Genomic DNA, 22,866 nt, shown 5'->3' on the forward strand with positions numbered 1-22,866 from the left:
TGACAAAAGACAAGGCTCACTGTTTGAATAATGAGAAGCTTAGGTTTTTCTGTCTGCTGGGTCTGGCTCAGGCACGCAGCAGATCGATCCAGTGAAAGAGGGGGAGATAGAGCGGTCTATTGATCAGAGTCATGTATTGGCTGTGACCAGTACAGAATCATTACACGTCCACACTGTCCACTGTTACAAACCACAGGAGTCAAGGTGAGGGTCAAGGTCACAAGTTTACTCTTCTGCTCATGGAGTCAGACAAGGGGTTAAATGAGCATTATAATGGTCAATATTTGGGCGGGGTCACGTTAGGAATAATGACTGGTGAATGTCATTTATCACAGAAAATTGTTTCATATCTGAAAAAAATTTAATCCTTATTTATTGTAGTAGCATGACATGATTTGTAGTAGAACATATTCCATTTTTCATCAAAAGACAGCAAAGCTATTCTTTACAACTATCTGGATAACAGTAGGCTGTATAGTCCAAGAAGTCAATTTAACAACTATGAAACTGACAACTCATGTCTTATCTTACTTCAAGTTGAAGAGTTGCTTACGTGATTCAGACGAGTAAAAAAACAACAAAAAATTCCATTAAGCGTACAGGGATCTTCTAACTCCTCTGGCTAACCATACAAAGTGTGATATCTTTGCTCGCGTTTGTGTGTCACACATGCAGCATACGTCACCAAGTTGTTTTACCACCATGGAAATGTGAGCAGCTGCCACTGCCTCGCGCAAACCCGGTGTGACACACATGGAGAAAGCAAGGGAATTACATTCCAGCCTCATCAACTTTGGAGACTTAATGTTGGAGCCATAATTAAACCTAGATTAAATTAGACATGAAATTAGAGGTGACATTTACAAGTTATAGTCATTTATGTTTTTGCCACACCTAGTCCAATATCAGTTCTGGGAAAATGAAATTGTTTGATTAACATGTAGTGGCCTTTACCAAGACAGGCAGCATCACATATGAATTCATAATGAGGATTTCTTCTACTCTCACTATAATAGCATTACTGATCGAGATCTCATGCCAGTATGGAGAGGTGTGATGCAAAATTGCTATTCCAAACAGCATCCCCACAGTGATATGTGAAGGTCGTGTCCAAGGAGGAGGAGGATGTTGAGAAAGGGATGCAGCCCGATGGATTACAGACCCCCAGAGGGCAGAACTGTGTGGTCCCTCCATGACTCCCTGTCACTGTAATGGATCTGTCGGGTTATAGGGAAAGACCCCCGGAGCATCAGACCATGTTTTATGCCTGACCTGGGACATCTTTTGAGAATAGAGTAGGGGGCTAGAATATCAATCGTTCCTTTGATTGTAAACTAAGGCACAGTGACATAGATCCACACTAAAACTAATAACGTGTCTTTTCTTATTGCTGAGCTTCATCGAAATTCAACAAAACTACAACCAAGATGTGTTTAGTTTACAATGTCCAAGTTTACACCAATGCACCAGGAATGCACTAAAAAATGGTGTGACTCTACATAACTATGTAATGTGACCTATTTTTCCTAATAGGAAAAGCAGAGATAATATATTAAAATAGTAGTTAACATTTCTTTTTTGGAGTGTATTAATAAATATGTGGTCAACAGGACATGCAGCAGAATCTCTCTTTTTTTTAATATTAACAAAAATGAATTGTTTGTGTAATTTATCAGCCTTGCATGTCCTGCAGGAGCTGGCACAGGAGACATCTTTGAAGTGTGAACCACAGTTTGTATGGAGCAGATGGGCTGACTAATGTAACTCCTGACAGGTGCTGCGTGTGCGTCGCTGCCAAAGCACAGTGAGAGATGGTACTGTGGCTCATTTGGGGAACGCAATAGGAACCCCCATCCCCACGAAGGAGAGGAACAAGAAGTCGATTAAACTGGGTAGCACAATAAACAACACCAGGCATATGTGGATATGAACTGATTAGCATGTTTACATTTCAAAATGGGGTTTTGACAGACAACAGAGCTAACCTTGAAATCACAACAAACACACATGAATGCAATACAGTTGAGAGGTTTCATGATTAAACAGAATTGAATTGAAATATAAATGTTTAAAAGACAGATATTTAGATAAAATGTCAACAAAATATCCTGTCTTTTTATAAAAATAATAACTTGCTCACCCTGTGATATATGGGGTGCTCACCTCACAGTTTACATTAGGGCTGCACAATATCACAATCAACCTGAAACAGCATTTCAGGTTGATTGTGAGTCTCAAGGTGGACTTTTTTAGGTAACAGATTGTGCCATTAAAATGGTAAAATTGTGTATTTTTATCAAAAAGTGTAGCGGTTTAGTGGTTGGAGAAGTTTGCTCTATGTCCTCTCTCTCTCCATTTCATGCCACAGCTGTCATGTCAAATAATGCCTTCAGGCCAGACATCTTTAAAATCTAAGTGGAATTGGAAAAATCTCAATACTTCAGACCAATATCGTAAAGTTCTTAGATGTATGAGAGGATTGTATTCATGTATGTGCTGCAAATATTCAATGCAAACTGAATTCTGTTCTTAATGCCTGTGTTGAGACAATAGCAAATAAACAAAAGCATCAAAAGTAGGTTTAGCTTCTTGGATCACAACAACTCTCTTCAAAGTGACATTGTATGCACAGTCACACACCAGAATGCACCAAAGCACCAGTTTGCATAAAATTATGGATTCCCAAGTCAAGCACCCCAGACACACACTGACCTTTTCGGATGAATTTTGATGAGCTGGATGCACAAATGGTCTTTGGTTAAACTGTACTTAGAAAATGGATTTCCATGCTTGAATGGTGATGTTTGTGCTCATTGTACAACAGTATCATAGAACAGTGATTATTAACCTCTGTACAGCGGCAGATACTGTGCTCTGTAACGGTATGCGATTTGACTATGTTATGCAGAAAAAAGCACAAGTGGAGAAATTGCCTTGAGGCCAGATAGAATGTGAGTTGGCTGTTGTAAACCTATAATTCATGTGATCAGTAGATGTGCACAATGCAAACACATGCATGAAAAATTAAGTAGGAATATGTGTCTCACTTTGGAAAACACTGTGCTCTGTATCCTTTGATTATGAGCCTCAGTTCATCGATTTTGTTCATTATTGTCAAATATTGAATGACTATATCTTTCTAATCTAAACTATAGCATCAAGTATTAATGTTTTGTGCAACAACTGAATCTCAACCAAGACATTAAAAGGCTTGTTTAAGCACATTCCTATAGTATTATTAAAATATCATCTGAATATTGCTAGAGATAATGCAAAAAAAAAAGATATTCAGTTTTATCAATATCGCCCACCACTAACCAGAGGCTAAAGTGGCAAATTCACAAGCATTTACTGATATAGGAATAATGACGTTGACCCGAGAAAAGGTGTTACAATATTATAATAATATAAATCCAATAAACACACAAAAGACTTGCCACTGTATCATTCCTCCTAAGGATACTGTATGAGCTCAAATCAAACATATATCCATGTGCACAGATGGAGGCATTCCTTTGATGGTATTTTGGTATCACGCTGGTATCCATGGTAACAGGAAAATGGGGGATCCCAGTTTCTCACTGCTGCTGTGATGGGAATTTTCCTGGCCAGTTTTCCAGGCTGTGAAATTAACACTTTGAGATTAAATTTCACAGCCTGCTGCCCACTATGGACAGCTCTTAAAGCAGCTGCACCCCCACATGTTTGGTGACACACACAAACACACGTGTAGCTAACATGCTTTTACACATTCTCTTGGGTAGGAAGTTATGCAAAGTAGGATTAATTATATCCTACTTATCTGGTTCTCATTTCTGCCAATAGAAAGAAAAGCCTAAACAGTGTATCTACAGTAAATATTAAGAATATGCACATGTATGTTCGCATGCATGAATGCTAATGAATCACCCACACTATTTTCTGCATGGACAAACAAGCAAGCGGCACAGGCACCATTCCCATGTTTGATGTAAACAGAAATCTTGTGCTGAAGAGAGATGTCTGTTTGAAGTGTTGTTACTGAAATATCCTCTCAGACACAGGCATAGAAGAGAGGTCATTTATTTTCCTCAGAATGATCAATCTAAATTTTCAGTTGGATTTAATTTCTTCTTTTAAAAAAACAAAATGGCTTTCAATATTGATTTCATGAACATAAACAAGATACACTTTTAATCAATGACATTTAACTTCAAGAACTTAAAGCTCAATTTATTCCTCCTAAGTCTGAACTCTAAACCACATTTTTTTTACTGACAGGATTGGCTGTAGACCTCTTGATAGACCCAGACATATCATTGATGATCAGACATGACTGGATCTTGATCTTGATTAGAATTTGATTAATTTCCCAGTCAGCTAAGAAGAGTCTTTTTTTATGGATGCCTCGTGTGATTTACTGGCTCTCCACATGATCAATACTCCAGAGTGTACAATCTGACACAGGCTAGAGACATCTTAGAAATTCAATATTGTTTTGATGTTTAAAAAATCCTCTTCAATAGGGGAACACATCAAGTCACATTTATTGTTTCAAACCAGGCCAAGTTTGTGGACATAACAACTGCAGGCTGATTAGACAGTTTGTTGTGAGAGTTCTAGCATGTCGCTGCCAGAAACAAACCAAAATCAATATAGAAATTGGCAAACTAAATGGGGTAAACTGAAAACACCTGCTCAAATATATAATATGGTGCATTATAAACAATTGTTATTGTTATTGTTATGATGTATATGTAAATAAAATGTATTTTTTGTTCATCGGTCAACCAGAAAAGATAGTCTACAAAAGCAAACACATTTTCACAGGGCATGTTAAGCTTGCTTTGTTGTATACAGTAAATTAATTGGTCAAATCTACCATTCTAACATTTCACGCATCTGTCATATTGGAACGTTCTGAATAGTGTCATTTTTAGGCTAGGTTATTTATTCTACATGAAATGAGTCAGTACAATCTGTTTTTTTTTTCTTTCTTGTAAAGCTGTAATATACAAACATAGTTGAAGCTCCAGGCAGTACAGTGGCTGGGACAGCAGCCTGATATGACTCTGTTTTGCAAGAGCATTTAGTCTCTCAGTAGCAGTTTGTATTGGGATATTTACTGATAACACAGTGGCAGCCTGAGTGAGGTAATGATCTAGGTCAGTGGCCATGATGACATGGTGTCTGTTTAGGCACAGCTGTGGGAATACACATGCAAAAACAATGACAAAAGCAAAATGAGTTTTGTGTATACCTATAATGTAAATGGCACTTAAATTCTACCTTACTGTGTTGCTAATACATTAAAACTGATTACCAACAAAATACAGTAATTGAACCATGAAGCAACACCCCTCTATTCTCATTGTTGATTACAATAATGAAGTGCTCCTAATCTTTTCTTAGGCCCAAACAGCAGACAGGAGCTTTGTTAGGACAGACTTCAAAGTATTCATTAGAGGAGGGTGCTTTGAAGAGACCAGATGAAGCCCAAGTGCTAAATCACAGACACATCTCTCTAAAAGCTGTTCTTGTGTGACAGGGGATCACATCATCATGAGCACATTAGCCAAATGTAGAGGGTTTGGTTTAAATGTGTCACAGAAAAGTGAAGTCTGTGCGATATAGTGCGTGTATATTGTCTCACTGACCGCTGAAACTCCCAGCTGCCAATGCAGTGCACTGCCAGTGCGTGCCCATAAATCCTCTGAAGTCTCTGTTTACTGGTGTGTAATAGCTTTGGTGATCCTACAGCTCCTAGTGATTTAATGTAACCATTTGCAAAATGGATTTAGTAATTGGGCGTTTGTGGACTGCATATGCACAGCTGTAATGTACAAAAGCCTTTTCAATATTAGTATAATTGTTCCATTTATATCTTACTCAAACAAATTTCACTTTTGTTAATAAGATAAAAGCTCAGTTTGAATAGGGAATCTTTATTTATTTCATTACTTAAAAAAACACCAAAGCTTAAGCCAACAGAGGTGGTTAATTCTGTGATTTACAAATGTGATTCATTAAGTGTAAAAGATGCAGCCAGTAGCTGGAGCTGATACATAAATCCATGCACACAATGAAGACCAAGAATCTGACACCTTTATTCAAAAACATCCGCTGCAACTCCAACTGTGTCACATTTGATACAGCTCACATTTGTTCTCACTAAACAAACAAACACCAGATATTGGACACAGTGACTGCTCCTGCCACACACCAAGGGGATCGCTCACTTCCCTTTCTGCATGTGCAATTGCTTTAGCTCAATGATTTATGAAAAGGAGAACAATTTGTGCACAGATGGGACATAGATATAAATATTCTGACCCATTAGGAGAGCGCCAGACTATACTGTGCTTCAGGTGATCTATGACAGGTTTCTATGAGGGGTTTCAGTGGAGAGCGGGAATGAGGGAGAAGAGTGATCCAACTGGGTTCTGACACTCACATTAAAACGGTGAGATTGGTGTGCCGGCTTCAATCAATTTCTACTTTCTTAGTCACTCCAACACTTTTTAACAGTGTGCTACTGCATTGTAAAGACAGAAAAAAATAACTTGGTTATTGTCCTACATTTAATCAATGGTTGGTAATGTAGAAAATACTACAAAGGCAATGTTGTTTACTACACCTAATGCAAGGGCACCCAGCCAAGCCAACTATTGTGTTTTCCTATAGCTACAGGCACCCAAGGGACAAAACCAGATACCACAGTTATAATGGAGCTCTGCATTGGTAATATACATGAACTAGACATATATAAAACTGTTATCAGATAATGATCAGATTTTTGCTAACATAAATTACAGAGACTTTTTTTTTTTTAACAAAAATCTGATCATTATCTGATTTCTGGTGTTCTCTCTCTGGAGATTATTAAAATGTTGTGTAAACAAAATCTAATGTGAGTAAGATTTCTAAGATTTTGTAAGGAAAATTCTGCAAAACAAAAATGAATGAGTTACTTTCAACTTGACTGTACTTTTTGTTCCAAATACATTTAGTCTAAAAATATGTTGATGAACTGTCACACATCACCAGGTGTTTTTGATCATCAGATTTCTTTTGTGCATGTAAATACATAAAAAATCGGATATTGGGTCTGCTCCAGATTTTTACTGGCCATGTAAATATACCAACTGTGTGATTCCAAATCTGTTACATCTGACTCCTTTTTGTTTTCAACCTTGCCTCCCATCCCTTGCCTATATCCTACACTACGCTGCACGACATCAAGGGTTTGTGCAGGGTGTAATACATGTTGCTGTCTATATATAGTCATCATTACTATGCACTGCTACTTATGGCAGAACATGCAAAAAGGCGTACTACTCTGTGCAGCTTTTAAGTCGATCAGTCACTATGCATCAGCTGTCCTATACCATGTCCCCATCTCAATACAAAGGAATCACTCTTGTCACACACATGATGTCACTGGTGGCTTCAGGCTTTATTTTGTATGCCACAATGCCGCCGCTGACATTTCGCCTGGCAAAAGCACTCACAAAGAGAGCTTCATTAACCAATTGCAAGTTTTCCAGCAGTAGGCATGTGCATCTGTTGTTGTTGGCTTGGTATAGTTAGAAGATCCCTGAGAGGATTCATTTGCTCTTTCTTCTAATGAGCACTTGGACAGGCATACCTGCCCTGTTGCTGCTCCTCTGAGGATACTGGCTTCAAAACAGGATGTGCTATGTTATACAATGACTGAAGAGGCAGTATACATTGGAAATATTGTTGTGTCTTGTATTAGATTTGGGGAACAATAAAATAATTATCTACACTTATTTCAACTATCTTAAATCCTCAAGCACAAAATACACAAGGCCACAAATTTCAAATACATTTCCTGCAAACTACTGCCTGATTTGTTGACTTGACTGAAGACTTTGGAACTTCTTCAGTCAACCACAGGAGGGCAGCACATGCATTTAACCATTTCTGTCTATACATCTGAACTGAGGTGCCCAGAGCCATCTTGTTCTAATTTTGAATACACTTGCAGGAGCAGGACTAGAACAAAAACAGACACTATTTGGATTAATTGGAAATGACAGCAAAAACATACTAGTGCTTTCTTCCCTTAAGTCGTCTGACCTGCATCCTCAGAATGGATTAGAGTCTAAACTGCAACTCAGGTACTTAGTGTAATTTAGGGGGGCTGGGTCTCACATGCCAAGAACACATGACATTTTTAGGGACAAGCTATGCAGAGGGTGCTGCATTCTTTCTAAAACAGTCCTGAAGGTCAAACTGAACAATTTTGCTAAATATTTAAAGTCAAAGAGTCAGCAGCTGTTAACATGGTTAGGATTATGTGTAGAAACACATATTTTACAGAAAAGAAATATTCTAAATTATATATCTTATTGGAAATACATCCACTTTCGAATATATTATGAATCTGACAGTGTTCAGCAGCTGGTTTGGGAATTATGCTGATATCCTAAACACATCTGGTGACCAGATTGTTCAATTTCACATGAACATGTAGTACAAGCCATTCTTTTTAATACAGTATAAGGGATTTCAGGAACTGAACTTCAATATAACAATGAAATATACTGTCGATAGATGTGCAGTTGACTATATTTTACTCATCAGTATTGAGACTATTGAGTCTGCTGCATCTAGGCAAATGAAAAAAACAATACAAAAAATGTATTAAATGTTATTTGAGACATCTTTATTACCGTCTTCAGTCTAGAGATCATGTTACATAATGCTGCAGTATAGTGTAGTATTGTAGTTAGTATCTGCCAGAAAACAATACCTTTAAATAATTACACTTAGTATTACACTTTTTATGATAGCATTTTACTATGAAGAAATGACAGTTCCAGTCCAAGTCCTGCAGTTTGCTCCAGTTTGATCAAAGTTTAGCAGCCACCTGATCCTCTGTGTGCATGTATGTGTGTGGGGGTCCCAGTCTTTCAGGGTAAAGGCATAATAGACATTGGCTTGCCCCAGGGGCCAAACCTATTTAGCCCCTGGACTAGTTGTCCCGCCTGAGCCAGATTTGATTACAGCGGCACAACTCTGAAGTGATGAGTCCTAGACAGGTAACGAACAAAGAAGAGACTCCATTTTAAGAACCACTATCAGTGACATAAGTCTAATTTAACGTGCCAGTTGATGTATTAAAGGTAGCCAAAACACTAATTTCAATTGTTTCTAAAATGATGGATGAAATAGTAACCAGTACTCACATTAAGAGACTGAATAGCATACAACAAATTCTTGCTATTGGTGACATCATGCTGCACTGTCAAAGCACATTACTCGCTGTTCACTATACATTCTATGAGGCTTACACTGCCAAGCAATTTATGCCGAAGGCATCAGCGGTGGGAACCGAGCCAAACCATGGCACCAACAGACTGCCCAACAATACCTTATTGTGAAATATGGGACTTTGACGTACATCTCCTGACATCAAGTTCACTGATACAGGACAAAACATTTTACATTATGCACTGGTTAGAATTTAAATTAATGATATGGCTAAGATCTTGCTCAGGTTAAGTCCTGAATAAATGCAATGACAATCTATAAATCAGTGGCATTGGATAGTGACAGAAACTTCTTAAATATTTAGAATGATTATAACTGTATGAAATATTTTTATATTAATGCTTTATATTATTGCTTTTACAAAGAATCATATTCTCTCACCAAGCACACACAAGACTGAAGTCTCTGTAAACACACAAGGAGGAGACAATCTCTCAATCATCATCCCACATATAAACACAGATGTGCTGACAATCACTGCATCAAGATTCACACACAGGAAAAACAGTAAGAAAACATCACAAGTATGGATGTGGAAGTTGTTGTAATAAAATATGGTCTTGTGTATGTGCATTCACAGGTAACATACTGGATACATAAAACGGTATCAAATAGTCATGTTAAGTCATGTTTTGTTCTGTATTTTGAATATTTACATTGCATTTTATCCACAACAAAAACCAGTGATAGACAATAAGGCTATTGTCCTCTGGAACTGGGGTGCTTTTCCTGAAAGGGTATGCCTGGTGGCCCTGCAATAATCTGGGCTGGGCACAAAGCAGGTCAAAGGTCACATGCTTGACCTGACATTGGCTTGTGATCCTTTAGATCACTGCTCAGGTCAGGTGATTCATTTGCCTAGAATAAACTGGCAAACCTTTAATAAACCATAAATAGTTAAAACTTTTGTGGTGGCATTATTAAAAAAGACTATCCAACCATAAATTCAAATCAGATGTCAGAAACAAACTTTGCTTTGGACTTGATATTCTAACTTTAGCTATATTTATCTTTGCAGAAGGAAATCTGACTCACAGTCCTTCACACAAACCCTACACAAACTCTTAAATATATATATAAATATATATATATATATATATATATATATATATATATATATATATATATATATATATATATATATATATATATATATATATATATATATATATATATATCAGTATCAGTAACAGGTGTGGTACCTGTATCAGTGAACAGGTGTGGTCTCAATAACTGTTTCTTGCAGAATTGGAAATTACATTGTACATTAACTTCTTCCTGAGTTTTACAGGGCAGGAGATGACAGCTGACTTTTATAACAAATTAAGTCCATAAGTCCAGAGTTGTTGTTAGGGAGCTGCAGTCCCACATGCAAAATTCTGTGTAACACTTGTTGACCAGGGAGCACTACATCTTGCTCTGCTATGTCTTCGTGATAATCAGATCTGAAGTTTTCATAGAACGAAGATTAAGAACTTACTTCCTGCTCAGTTCCACAACGTCAGCTGTCTTTTCGAGCATTTGGTCCTCGCTGATGTGGCTGATGAAGGCCAGATGTGGATCACCCATAAAAAGAAACACAAAGACATACATTTATTCAATGTAATTTTCATACATATTTTATTTATTTACTTATCTATTTGTAGTCATTTTTGAACATCTATTATTTTGTTGATTCTGTATAAAAATCTGGATCTGGATGAATCTTATATCAGCCCTGATTGAACTACTGTAAACATAATGCTTTCCTGTAATTTTCCACGTCTAAGTAGTGTCTGCACAAAAGTAGTTTATCCACCCAAAAAGTAGGCGATAATGGCTTGTGTCCCATTATAGAACATGTTGGAATGCTCAAATTACATTGACTATGAGATAAAGTAATAGTGTAAGCTTTGTTACTGGAACAGAGAAGACATATGCAACATGATAAACACATGCATATGAACTTATCTTTATGACAAAACAAAAAAACTGGTTATTCCATAGATTTTCAATGAGCTTGCCATGCTATAATTTATTATATTATGCATAACTTGTTTATTTTCCTTTTACTTCATATTGATCCTCTAAAACAAAACCAAACAACCAGGCCAAAACATCATACAACAAAGTTTTATGAACCAATTTACATGTTCTAATGGTGTTAAGTGAAAAATCTAATAATTTAATCCTTCTCTAAAACAGTAAGTAGAATGGGTCAGTATGTATGTTCTCTTTATGGTCCAGATGTAAACAGCTGGGACTATAGCAGTGCTTCAAAAACAACACAAATACCACTACTGTATTTACACACAGCTGACTAAATGTGTTCAACATGTGGTGACCCTGAGCTAAAATACACCTGCATTAGTTTATAACATTTTTCCGCTCACATCACTTTTTGAAATTTGAGTACTTTCACTCAATACACCATTTAAGCTTCAAACAGTAAAAAGAATTTGTAACTCTATCTGAATGAAAGTATTGGCCTGGACAATTACGTCAGTTTAAAAATAGTTGAACGACTTCACATCTGGGAAATATACAAACACCTGCACTATCTCACAGACACGTCAAGGGAATGGAAAAGCTATTTGTTTTTCATTATTTTACATGAAACTACACTTGTATAAAGGTAAATCAGCCACTTGTACTGGAGCGTATATCAGTTTAATTATTGAATTTCTAAGGCAATCGTGTGCAAGTGATTAATTACACAGAGAGAGAAAATGGTAAAAATATGTATACATTGTTTCTGACCTTTAGAAAGAACAAGAACAAGACTTACAGTGTGTTCATGTGTAAAGTCTACTGTCAAACTTGGGACAGTTCAAAACATTGAAAGAGGAATTTGAGGAAATGATGAACAATTACTTGTGCTTTCCAGGGAGGAGGGCAGACACTAGGACCTGCCCCGCTCCGCACCTCACAATCGACCGACTCCGCAGCCTCTGGGATGTTTCGCACTTTCTTTGAGAACTATTTTCAAACAAGTGTAGTCTGCAGATACAACAATTTGGATATGCTACGGACAAAATATGTTTTGACTTTGAATTTTGTGGGATTGGACACAAACTGGAATGTTTTTGAGGAACCTTTGGAAACCAGTCTTCAGTAGGACCCTTTACTCATGTAAGGACAAATCTAATCTTTACAGACTTTTCAATTTCATCTATGAACTTACAGAGACAGAAAGGATGTCACACGGTTGTCACAATACACATTTCTTCAAAGTCTTAACTGATAGCTCATTATCACTTACTGTAGAGACCAGCTGTCATGAAAAATAATGCTACTATGTTTTGATGAGTTAGAAAGAGACCATAGTGCACAGTGCCCACTCCTCTTTCCCATCAGAAACTGCTGAAGCTTAGCCTGGGGCTCATCAGGTTACAATAGCACATATCAGAACGGCACTCATCTCCTGGGGCTAGGAAATACTCTCAAAGCATTCCTGCACATTTTTTGTATTTTGAGGTTGGGTTTGTAACAAGGAACTGGCTGGAGGCAAACATCTCAAATTATGCACAGAGTATGTGTGTACTTAAAGCAATTTATTACATTCTTTGCATAATAGTGGGTTACTAGCTATGCTTGAGAAAACATACAACAAAATAGATGTTCTAATACATAAAAAAAAATACATAATAGACATAATAGACTATGGTTTAGTCCCTAACCTTTCCATTTGATTTGCTGATAAATTCCTCTTTATATCTAGGCTGAAAATGTGTTCCTTTATTGAAAAACAAAAGCTTTCAGTGTATTATATACTTGAACAAAGGGACTCGTGGTCATTTTACAATGAATGAGTGATGAAATAAGGGGGGCTGGTTGGTGGATAGGACAGTGAATAGTAAGTGTCAAGCAGGCTTGTGGGCACCTCACAGTTTTAGTGTCAGATCTTATTGTTGATATAAGTTTGTCAGGTTGTCGCTGGAGGCGTGCTTTGGACTTAATCCTCGATGCTGCCTTCAAAGAGAAACTTGCGGTTATGTCTTTCTAAAATGAGAAGTAAGGAATACTGTAACACTGCCAAACATGTGGTTTCTCCACAGTTAACCCCAAGCTCTTTAGAGAAAGTGACAATGAAATGCAAAAGGCAAAGGTTACCTACACCAATAAACTATTGTTCTTTAAAATGAATACATTGAACACAATGGCCTTGGCTTGCATAGACAAACATAGTCCTCCAGCTAAAACATAACTGCATATTATTACTATGCATTTTGCCATAATTACTTTGGCTAATTATTGTTCTTCAGGGCTCCCAAACTAACTGCTAATCAAGGTGGTGCAGCAGAAAAAGGTGTTTTCCCATAGCCCGTCCTCATTTGACGTGTCCTACTGTGGTGTTTAATTATAAGTTGCAGAGAGTATGAAACGTGCTATGTGTACAAGGAAAACCCCGATTTTTTTTAATGTAAAACTGTAGAAAATGATCTTTTCCAATCATTTTTTCCATCAGCACATACATTCCAGTATCACTACAATAACAATATTCAAGCTATATACATTTGAATATAAAGCATAAGGACATTAGAATGGTGGATGAAAACTCTTTAACCAAGCACATGCCCTACTGTGGTGTCATGTTTGTCCCACTTCTAATTGAGAGGGTTAATGAAAACCATTGCCCATGTCTAGTTTTCCCAAAAAGATTACTAATACAACCAACTATTGTCACTCATTAGTTGCATGTGTTTGCTATTATGGTTAGATGATTGTAAAGAAAAACTATTTGTTCACTTTCTACTGTATAGCCCCAAAAAAGAACAAGACTATAATTGCCTTCAATTACAGAGGCTTCTGTTATTCCTGCCTTCACTGGTATCAAATCCCATTAGCTTTCTTCCTCGTACAGTGCATAACTGCATCAGCATCTATCCTTCCATTCCGGGGGAGACATGTCCCGTCTTCTCTACCAGCCGCAGGCACTAGGCTAAGAAGTTGGTACAACTTTATGAAGGCTATTTATACTATAGTAGAAAACAACAAAATGATTATTGTTGTTCCTTTTATTATTACCTATCTTTTAAGGCAGGTGAATAGGAAAAAATCTTAAATTTGTAGATTTAACATTATTAATATCGTATAAATTTTTAAAAAGACATCAGGCACTGTCTGAAGGGAGCCCTGAACATCACAACAGCAGAATAAACTAACTTTTTGTATTTTGTACGTGTGGACCAACTTCTTTTTTCATATTTTCTGCTGCCTTCTTGGATCCTGGATGTGCGTGTCCTTTCTCCTAGTCATATTTTTTAATGTAAATAAATTCAAGTCATGTTGTGTGAAAAAAATCATGTAATTTTTAATTTTTTTTTTTAAACCTACATTTTGTTGATACATTATATACAAAAGAATTACAGAATCTTTTGGATATCTAATTTGGATATTAAGTAAACTACTAGATCTTACTATAGTAAAATCTAAATTTTTGGAGAAAAGGCAGATATTAAAAAATCCCTCTGTGCAATGTATCAAAATATTGTTTAGTACAACACAAACACTGTAATGACTTTATGACTTTGGTGCTACAATGTCCCATATAAATCTATACAAGCTAATGAAGTAAAATTAGGTAAAGATTGGACAACTGTGTTGTTTTCACATGAATGCTCACATTTAAGAAGACAAACTAACTAAAAAAAAAACTAAATATTGGCAAGAAATTGTTTTCCTTGTTCTATCTCTCCTAAAATGTAATATAATAACTGCTGCAATATATGTGTCTCGATACGAATTAAGCATCCAGAGACACTTGATTTGATTTACAGTTATGTTTGGATATAAAACAATCCTTTAATGATAATGTTAATCCTTTAATATAAACATTTGTAAAACTTCAGGAGAGACATTGCTAAGGTTTTACATTATTTGTGTTTTATTTTTGGTGTCTCATGTACTTTGTAAAGACCAATTAGTGCAGATTTTTACCACCAAAACACCAACAGGTACAGGGACTGAAATGGGGATGCATTTAAGGGTTAGCGTGGTAGTGAAGAGAGTTAAAACACTGAAAGGAATAATGGATAATGATAAATACAAAGGTGAGGACTTTCTGGATTATCACCAGATAACATCAAGAGGTGCTTTCAAGATGGAGACAGTCTATAAATATATTCAAATGAAATAAAATATGAAATATGAAGAAGTAATCACACATGTATTAAACTTATGTGTACCATAATAGCGCCATATTTTTATCCATTATAAACTCTGCAAACATCTTGACTAAATTCACTTGTGCCCACGGTAAGAAATAATAAACATTCTCTACAGTTTATGTTATGGTTTAAATATATGAAAGCAACATGGGGGCGCAACGGGCAAAACGTTTTGATGTGAAGTTTGAAGTTTATTTGACATGCTTTGACATGAATGCTCTAAATAGTTCCAAGAAAAGAAAAACAACAGAGTATTAAGGCAATGTTTTGCTTAAGCCTTGGTTGTGTTAATTTGTGTTTCACAGTTCACCCTATATTGTTTTAGGTTAGCACTGGTACATTGTGATGGTTTAGGAAAGTCTGGTGATTAGTTCCAGTGTAAACAAAAGCTGCAAAGCAGAGCCAAATTTTAAACACTTAGCTTTGCTTGGAAACACTATGCTATGAGATGCTTGGAAAAAATGTCTGAGGAAGACAGTAGCTATGGCCTCCAAACTGCTGGTGTGCAGCCTGGAAGAGAACTGCTCAGAAAGAACAGTGTAAGCCCCAAATATTCTCTGACCAAAGAGACCCTCTCATTAAGTTTGTCCTCCTGTACTCCATAGTGAATGTGAAGACAGCCATGTGAATTTGCTGCAAAACTAAGCAGACAAAGCAAGTTGTCTTCTTATTTAAGTAATACTTGAATCATGAATAGTCTGTATATATTCCTAAACCAACTTTGACAGTGAAAGTGTGTTTTTAGTTATATATATATATATATATATATATATATATATATGTGTGTGTGTGTGTGTGTGTGTGTGTGTATATATATATATATATATATATATATATATATATATATATATATATATATATATATATATATATATATATATATATATATATATATATATATATATATATAGTGAAATCAATTTCCTCAAGTGGACAGTGATTTAAACTTCCAGGAACGTACTGTCAAATTAAATGTGTTAATAATGTCCTCTGTTTATTTAATTAAATGTATTTTTTTTTTATCACAGGTTCATCTCAAGATGAGGCATGTCAGTTTTAAAGAATGTTAATCTTCTTTACTGAACTTTCGCTGATAGTGTTCATAGGAGCCTGTGCAAGAAATGCATCTTAAGACAAGAGTTTAAGAGAGAGTTAAAGTAGTGTCTATGCCAATACATTACAAAAACAACCATTGTTCTAAATTTTTATTTGACTAATTTGAAGTGTAGCATGCTTACACAACAGTGTGTTGTGCATAGTTACAACATTGTGTATGGAGACATAGGTCAGCTGTGACTTTTCAGAGCAGTGAGACAAACAAAGCCACCAGTAAGTCATGAAACTGTCCTTGTTAAATCTTCCATTTATTGCTCTCTCTCACACAGCTCACTGTGAATCATGAACGGTTTTATAAAAATGGAAAGAATTTTCCGCATAACTTCCGTACCTGCTTTTGATTAAGTCTGATGACATAATAGAAAGGATGTGAGATGGAAAGAGTCTCCAGTCTCCATGATATTACAGATCAACAGGAAACATGAGCAAAGTTGTCTTTTGGGAACTACTCGGCTAGACAACACAGCCGCCCATATGTTGCAATCACAGTAACTGGTCACTGACAGCGCTCTTCCATCATGATAACAGCTTATTTTCTGATGAACAGGACCTCACATTAGCTGCTATTTGGCTTCACATAATCATTTTGGACATAAGAAATTTCAAATATCTGTCTTAAATCACAATCTCACTGCCAACATTGGCCTTTTGCAACAATTTAGCAAATATTTGAATAGATAATAGAGACATGAACTTAACTCGATATAACAGGGCTGTAGTCACAATGAGAAAAGAATATGCTTTACATGCATACTATTATCTTATCTTACCAAAGGTGAAATACAGCAATGACATTTCACCTGCAGAAACAAGCTTTGGCATGTGAAAAGATTGTAAGCTGAAAAACTATAATGTACTGTACATACTGATGCCCTGGAGGAATAGACGGTGCATTACAGGTAGAAATACATTGATCAAAAGAAAAGAATGTCTTTGAAGGTTTTGCAATGAAGTCAAAATCTACCAACCAATACACTCCCTTATCTAGCCCAAGAGGGTCACAGTTGTGACTATTCATAATGACTGTTTAGTTGTCACAAAGATATTCATTTTCTGATTGTTAAAGCTAGTAGTACATCAATAATTATATGTTCAAGTCCTACAATGCAGTTTAATTCTTACTGCCTGATGAAATATCAGTACTGTAAGTGATAAGCATTTCTCTGAGGAGAGTATCAATGGGGAAAATGAGAGGAAATGAGCTTGAGTTTACATTTTCTTGTTGGAGGATTATAATGATCTCATTAATCACAAACGGAATTTTCATTTTAAGCACTTAAGTGATGAATAATACATACTGTAAGTTAATGCATTATACGTTTGACAATCGATTTGATTGCTGTTACAAAAAATATAACAGCGATTTTCAGTCACTGTCCACTACTGCTCAGATTATTACTGCCTTGGTAAAACACTGTACCATAGTGGCTGTATGACTTCTTCAGAAGAATGTATTTTACTGCATCAAACTTAATGAGGTGTGATAAATCACTAACTTTTGAGATTTTTTAGATTAACAGACAAAGCATAGAACCATTGTACTAGTACCTAAACCTACATCATTATAGTCCTCTTATTATAGTTTTTTTCATTTAATGTTGGCATAAACCTGCCTATCATACAGCTCAACTGTGTGTTAGATGTTAGCTGGTAGAATGTAAATATTAGCAAAAATTTATATTTAAAACTATGTACTTGTTTGGTTATTATTTGATTATGGTATTGTATTCAGTTATTTGTTTTGCCTGCTAACAAGTTATTGTCAAATTTCTAGCCGGCCACAGACCCACAGACTGATCCTGATAGTTCTATGCATGGGTATCACCTCGAAAAAAAATGTTTCCATCAAATTCCAAAACATCTAAAACATATTAAGTAAGGTTTTCCGACATTCAAAACATTGCCTCCTCTCTACATAAAAATGAAAAAACTAGTTATCAGAATTTTCCATACCTTTCAGTTATATAGTGTTTGGTTCTAAACAATGCTGTCAAAACAGTTTCATACAAGTACAGTAAAATTTACAGCGTTAATATTAGGTTCACAGCCTGTGTCTACTTCAGGTAATCTACATTACCCAGGTCTGCAACTGTATTTTGGTATGTTCACTATGTGTGTAAACTAAGCTGTAAAGTTCACATTCTCTTCCCGTATTGGCCTCACAAAGAATGTGTTTACAGTGTCTTTATGAGTCTTTTCTACTCGTCTTTCTCAGATCTGGATATTGGATGCAGAGGCTGGTGAGGTGATGGTGCTGCAGAGGAGCCAGATGGCTAGAGCCCAGAATGAGCTGAGTTTACATCCAGTTCTCTAAGAGCCACCAGGATCCCAGTTCATAAGGAGACACTGAGGAGGTACAAAACTGCACCAGAATATACTGTGACCTATATCTTAAAATGTTGTTTGAATCAAGCTTCTGCCACAGTGTGCAAATATACTGTGATATAGGCACAACAACAGCATGCACGTTTCTGACTTTCCAATGTTTTCTTAAATCATATTGTACAACCAAACCTGTTGTTTTACTGATATCAAACACGATTCACACTAAAGATCACACTAACTATCTAAATGTATAACAAAGCAGCTTTTTAATTGTCAACAAGAGTCATTACATTAGTGTATTTCCTGCCTCTTGTTCACCACACACAGTGACAGAGAGCAGAGTAAGACCTCACAAGTGTTTAATGAGGTAATGACTTAAATGATGCGCTGTGTGTTCAGGCTATGCTTTTTGTGTTAACTTGTGCCTACAAATGTTATACACCACTATTCAAACTGTGTCCTGAGGCAAAACAACTGTATAATCCACCGCCCTGACGTAGCCTGATAATGGTAATAGCACCCACACAGGTGTTAACACGCCCCAGACGCCTGATACTCACTGTCACTTCATGTTGGAAAAAAGAGATGTAATTTCTGGTGTTCTCATCAGATTACAGATTACAGAAGAATTACAGAACAAAATAGTTGCACTAATAATGAATCTGTTTGACCAAACATTAAGTTAAGATGGGGGAAGCTTCCTAACCTGAGCGACGTGTTCAGTAACAGTGCTGAGATCACAAGGTTAAAATGTACAACAACAACAACAACAAAGTCACAGCATGGGACTCTGTGAAGAAAATTAAAGCTATGTGCGAGGACAAAAATTTGTAAAACAGGAATAACATGCCAATAAAATTAAACTAGCAATGCAGATAATTATTATGTTTGTGAAAAATGTGCAGAGAGAAGTGCTTTGTGCATTTACGGACAGGAAAGATGTATGCGCTTTTCTCTCAACTGGATGTAACAGAAGTTTTATTTTTTGGCTTCTTCCGCTGTTGTGACACTTTGTTCCATTAGATTCAAATATTAGTCATGACATACTGTGTTTCTCGATAGCTTTAAGCAAGAGCCATCCGAGACTGATAATTGTGTAGAACTCAAGTGCTACACATATCAATCTGGCATGAGCCAGGTTAAATAAAACAGCTGCAGAGAACTGGAAGACATGAGGCTAACCCTAGTCCCTTGCAGCTGTCACCACCATGAATGCCAGTGACAACCACAAGCAACAGTAAGGGGCCTTAACCTGTTGTTAGGTAATGTACATTAAACATGTGGCCACAAAGTTTCATCATGAGACACAATGTTTAGACTTAAATTTTAGCCATTTGGGCTTTTAAATCATGTATATAGATTTGTAAAATATTTAAATAATACCATAACATTTTTTACAAAATGTTAGGTTTAAATATTAACAAACTGGGGTGGATGATTAATCATATTTCAAAAGTGTGATATATTTTTCACTTTTTCACTAATATACTGTGTATTTTAGGATAAAATGTCCCTTACCGTTTGCACATACCTGCTGTGGTTTGTTGACAGTGCCCGGTGGTGAGCCCATGAGGTCGTCTATGCTGGCCCTGCTCCTCCTCATCAGTGCCCAGGCAGTGGCCTCCACTAGGATTACGAAGCAGCAGGACGCAGGCAGCTCTATACCAACAGTAGACTCCAAATTGTTCAGAAAGAGGCGCCACCTCTCACCCAGGGTGCTCTTCAGCGCCCAGCCCCCTGATGCAGAACCCGCTGGGTCCCGGGGCGCCAGAAGGAGCCGACAAGCAGGGCAACCCCAGCACAGGGGCATGTACTCTGTGTGTGACAGTGTCAGCAACTGGGTAGGGAACAAGACCACAGCAACAGACATTTTAGGAAATGAGGTGACAGTCTTACCAGATGTAAAGATCAACAACGTGAACAAGAAGCAATATTTCTTTGAGACAACCTGTCACACATCACGCTCCAGTTCTGGAGCAGGCTGTTTGGGAATTGACTCGAGACACTGGAACTCCTACTGCACCAACTCTCACACATTTGTCCGGGCTCTGACCTCTCACGACAACTTGGTGGCCTGGAGACACATACGCATCAATGTTGCATGTGTTTGTGTGCTGAGCCGCAAGTCATGGAGGCAATAAACATTTGTTATTACATAGCACCCTCTGTAAGAGATACCCAAAAATACATTTTGAAGATTTTTTTTCTCCACATCCAGCTGCCAAAGACAGGCCAAGTCCCACACAAAGGAAGTTATTGGTGTGTTATACCTCTACAGGACTACATCTATTATGGTCTGGTCTGGGTCAAAAATAAATTTGATTGTTTTGCAAAGTGAAAACGGATGCCATGGATTGGTTTATAAGAGTTAAAGGGTATAGTGTTATAAAATACTTCAGAACACTAGGACAAAGGACTGAAATACTATTTGTCCCAGATATCAGGGATGCAAATGTTTGTTAAACAAAAGTGGCTGATATTGTTATTTATTAAATACATACCACATTATAGTCCCTGTTGTTTAAATTTGTGTGAAAGGTTATTTAGCTGTCATACAATAAGTCTCTTGCTTTCCAAGAAGAATGAGTAACATTGTACAGTAAAAAGAAATTAGCCTTATTGGCACAAATTAGGTTTCATTTTACTGGCAGCATTTATCCTGGCTTTGACTTAGGTTTTTCCAGCTTCTCTTTCAATAGCAGACATAAAAAAAAAAAAAGCTATAAAAACATGAAATGCTTTCCAAATCTTTCACTTCTCTTTTTGTACTTGATAGTATCACAGCATTATTGTTTTGATAGTGATATTTTGGTGATGACATAAAATTACACATTGGACTGTGGGAGCAGACAAGACATAAAGATAAAAGTGTGTAGAACAAAAGATTATACTTTAAAACACAAAGGAAAGCAATATGAACCATCATCTTACAGTTAAAATACAAGAGCTCGATTTAACTGTGTAACTGTAAAGTGTTCATATAATACAGAAAAAAAATCCATGTTATTTATGAGATCCGCAACAACATTTTTACAATTCACAAATAATATTATGGATATTCAATGTCCCTTAATACACAAATCCACAATGTGTAATTATGTCACTCCCTAACTCCAAAACAACAATACAAAATGAATGAGCCTCACTTGAGTCTCCCACTTTGGGTTGCCATGCTAAAATACATTTAGTTTAAACCTAAGATGAAGCTCTCTGATCTGAACTGTCACTACCTAAACCCTAGTACCTGCAGCCAATCATTTCTCAGCGCTAGTGCAGCCTCTGCAGCTCAGTGAGCGAATTCTGAAAGGTCCTTTCACATGAGGCATGGCCTGTCCATATACTGAGTATGAGAAAAACGAGTATGTGTCCTCTAAATGCAGGTTCAGGTTCAGCCCTACCCATGCGCCTCTGCTGCCCTCTAGGGGTCGAAAAGTTGGTTGGCTACAAATTAAAATATCAGTCAAACAAAGATAAAATAGATTATGTGTTTAATGTTCAAATATTCAAATTTAACATGACATAAACGCATTTCGTGTATTGGTGTGATCGCATAAACAAGCTAACGTTATCTAACAAGCAAAAAGTCAGGTTACCGGTTTAAAGGAACATGCGACACATTAACACAACAAATAACGACTAGTTCTAAAACAGTTACGAAACACTGTTATCCTAAGTAGCCAGACGTTATGTTATGTGAATGTTTAATATGATTTTATACCTTGTTCATCAAAGTTCACTCTTCTCCAAGTATCTGCTTACTGCACATGCGTTGTTTACTTCTTTTCCCCAATGTTTCGCACATGTCAAATTTTAGTCTACATAGCCAATTTTCGTCCATTCTATGATTAGAAATGTGGTGTGCTAAAAAAAACAAAAAACACACACATGGTTTGACCTTCAGAAGAAAAACAACAGAGCCATTATTACAGGCCTGTTTTAAGCCTGCTGTAATGTGTGCCTCTTACAATAGATGGAGACAAATCTTATCCAACTAAGG

The 22,866-nt window shown here is 36.6% G+C and overlaps 2 protein-coding genes across 4 annotated transcripts in view; one reads left to right on the top strand and one right to left on the bottom strand.

Moving 5' to 3' along the window:
* The window catches only part of LOC110174652 (potassium voltage-gated channel subfamily A member 2), a 37,368-nt gene extending 16,832 nt beyond the window's left edge, over nt 1-20,536 (bottom strand). The window contains exons 1-2 of one of the 2 annotated variants that reach the window (XM_055160820.1): nt 20,401-20,536; nt 10,760-10,819 (exon numbers count right to left, since the gene is read on the bottom strand). The gene's annotated coding sequence lies outside the window, so the exon portion shown is untranslated. Of the gene's footprint in view, nt 1-10,759; nt 10,820-20,387 lie in introns of both variants that reach the window. The other variant, XM_055160818.1, reaches the window with a different exon arrangement.
* Nucleotides 1-21,273, top strand: part of ngfb (nerve growth factor b (beta polypeptide)) — a 58,966-nt gene extending 37,693 nt beyond the window's left edge. Inside the window, exons 1-3 of one of the 2 annotated variants that reach the window (XM_055160822.1) lie at nt 12,257-12,390; nt 18,760-18,898; nt 20,421-21,273. In XM_055160822.1, the coding sequence (XP_055016797.1) occupies nt 20,438-21,010 (573 nt within the window). In that variant the 5' untranslated portion in view covers nt 12,257-12,390; nt 18,760-18,898; nt 20,421-20,437 and the 3' untranslated portion in view covers nt 21,011-21,273. Of the gene's footprint in view, nt 1-12,256; nt 12,391-18,759; nt 18,899-20,420 lie in introns of those variants that run through there. The other variant, XM_020940926.2, reaches the window with a different exon arrangement.
* Nucleotides 21,274-22,866: the final 1,593 nt, after the last annotated feature.

This window comes from Boleophthalmus pectinirostris, unplaced genomic scaffold (genome assembly GCF_026225935.1).
Source record: "Boleophthalmus pectinirostris isolate CB_2022bp ecotype Guang Dong unplaced genomic scaffold, ASM2622593v1 HiC_scaffold_3, whole genome shotgun sequence".
Lineage (NCBI taxonomy): Eukaryota > Metazoa > Chordata > Actinopteri > Gobiiformes > Gobiidae > Boleophthalmus > Boleophthalmus pectinirostris.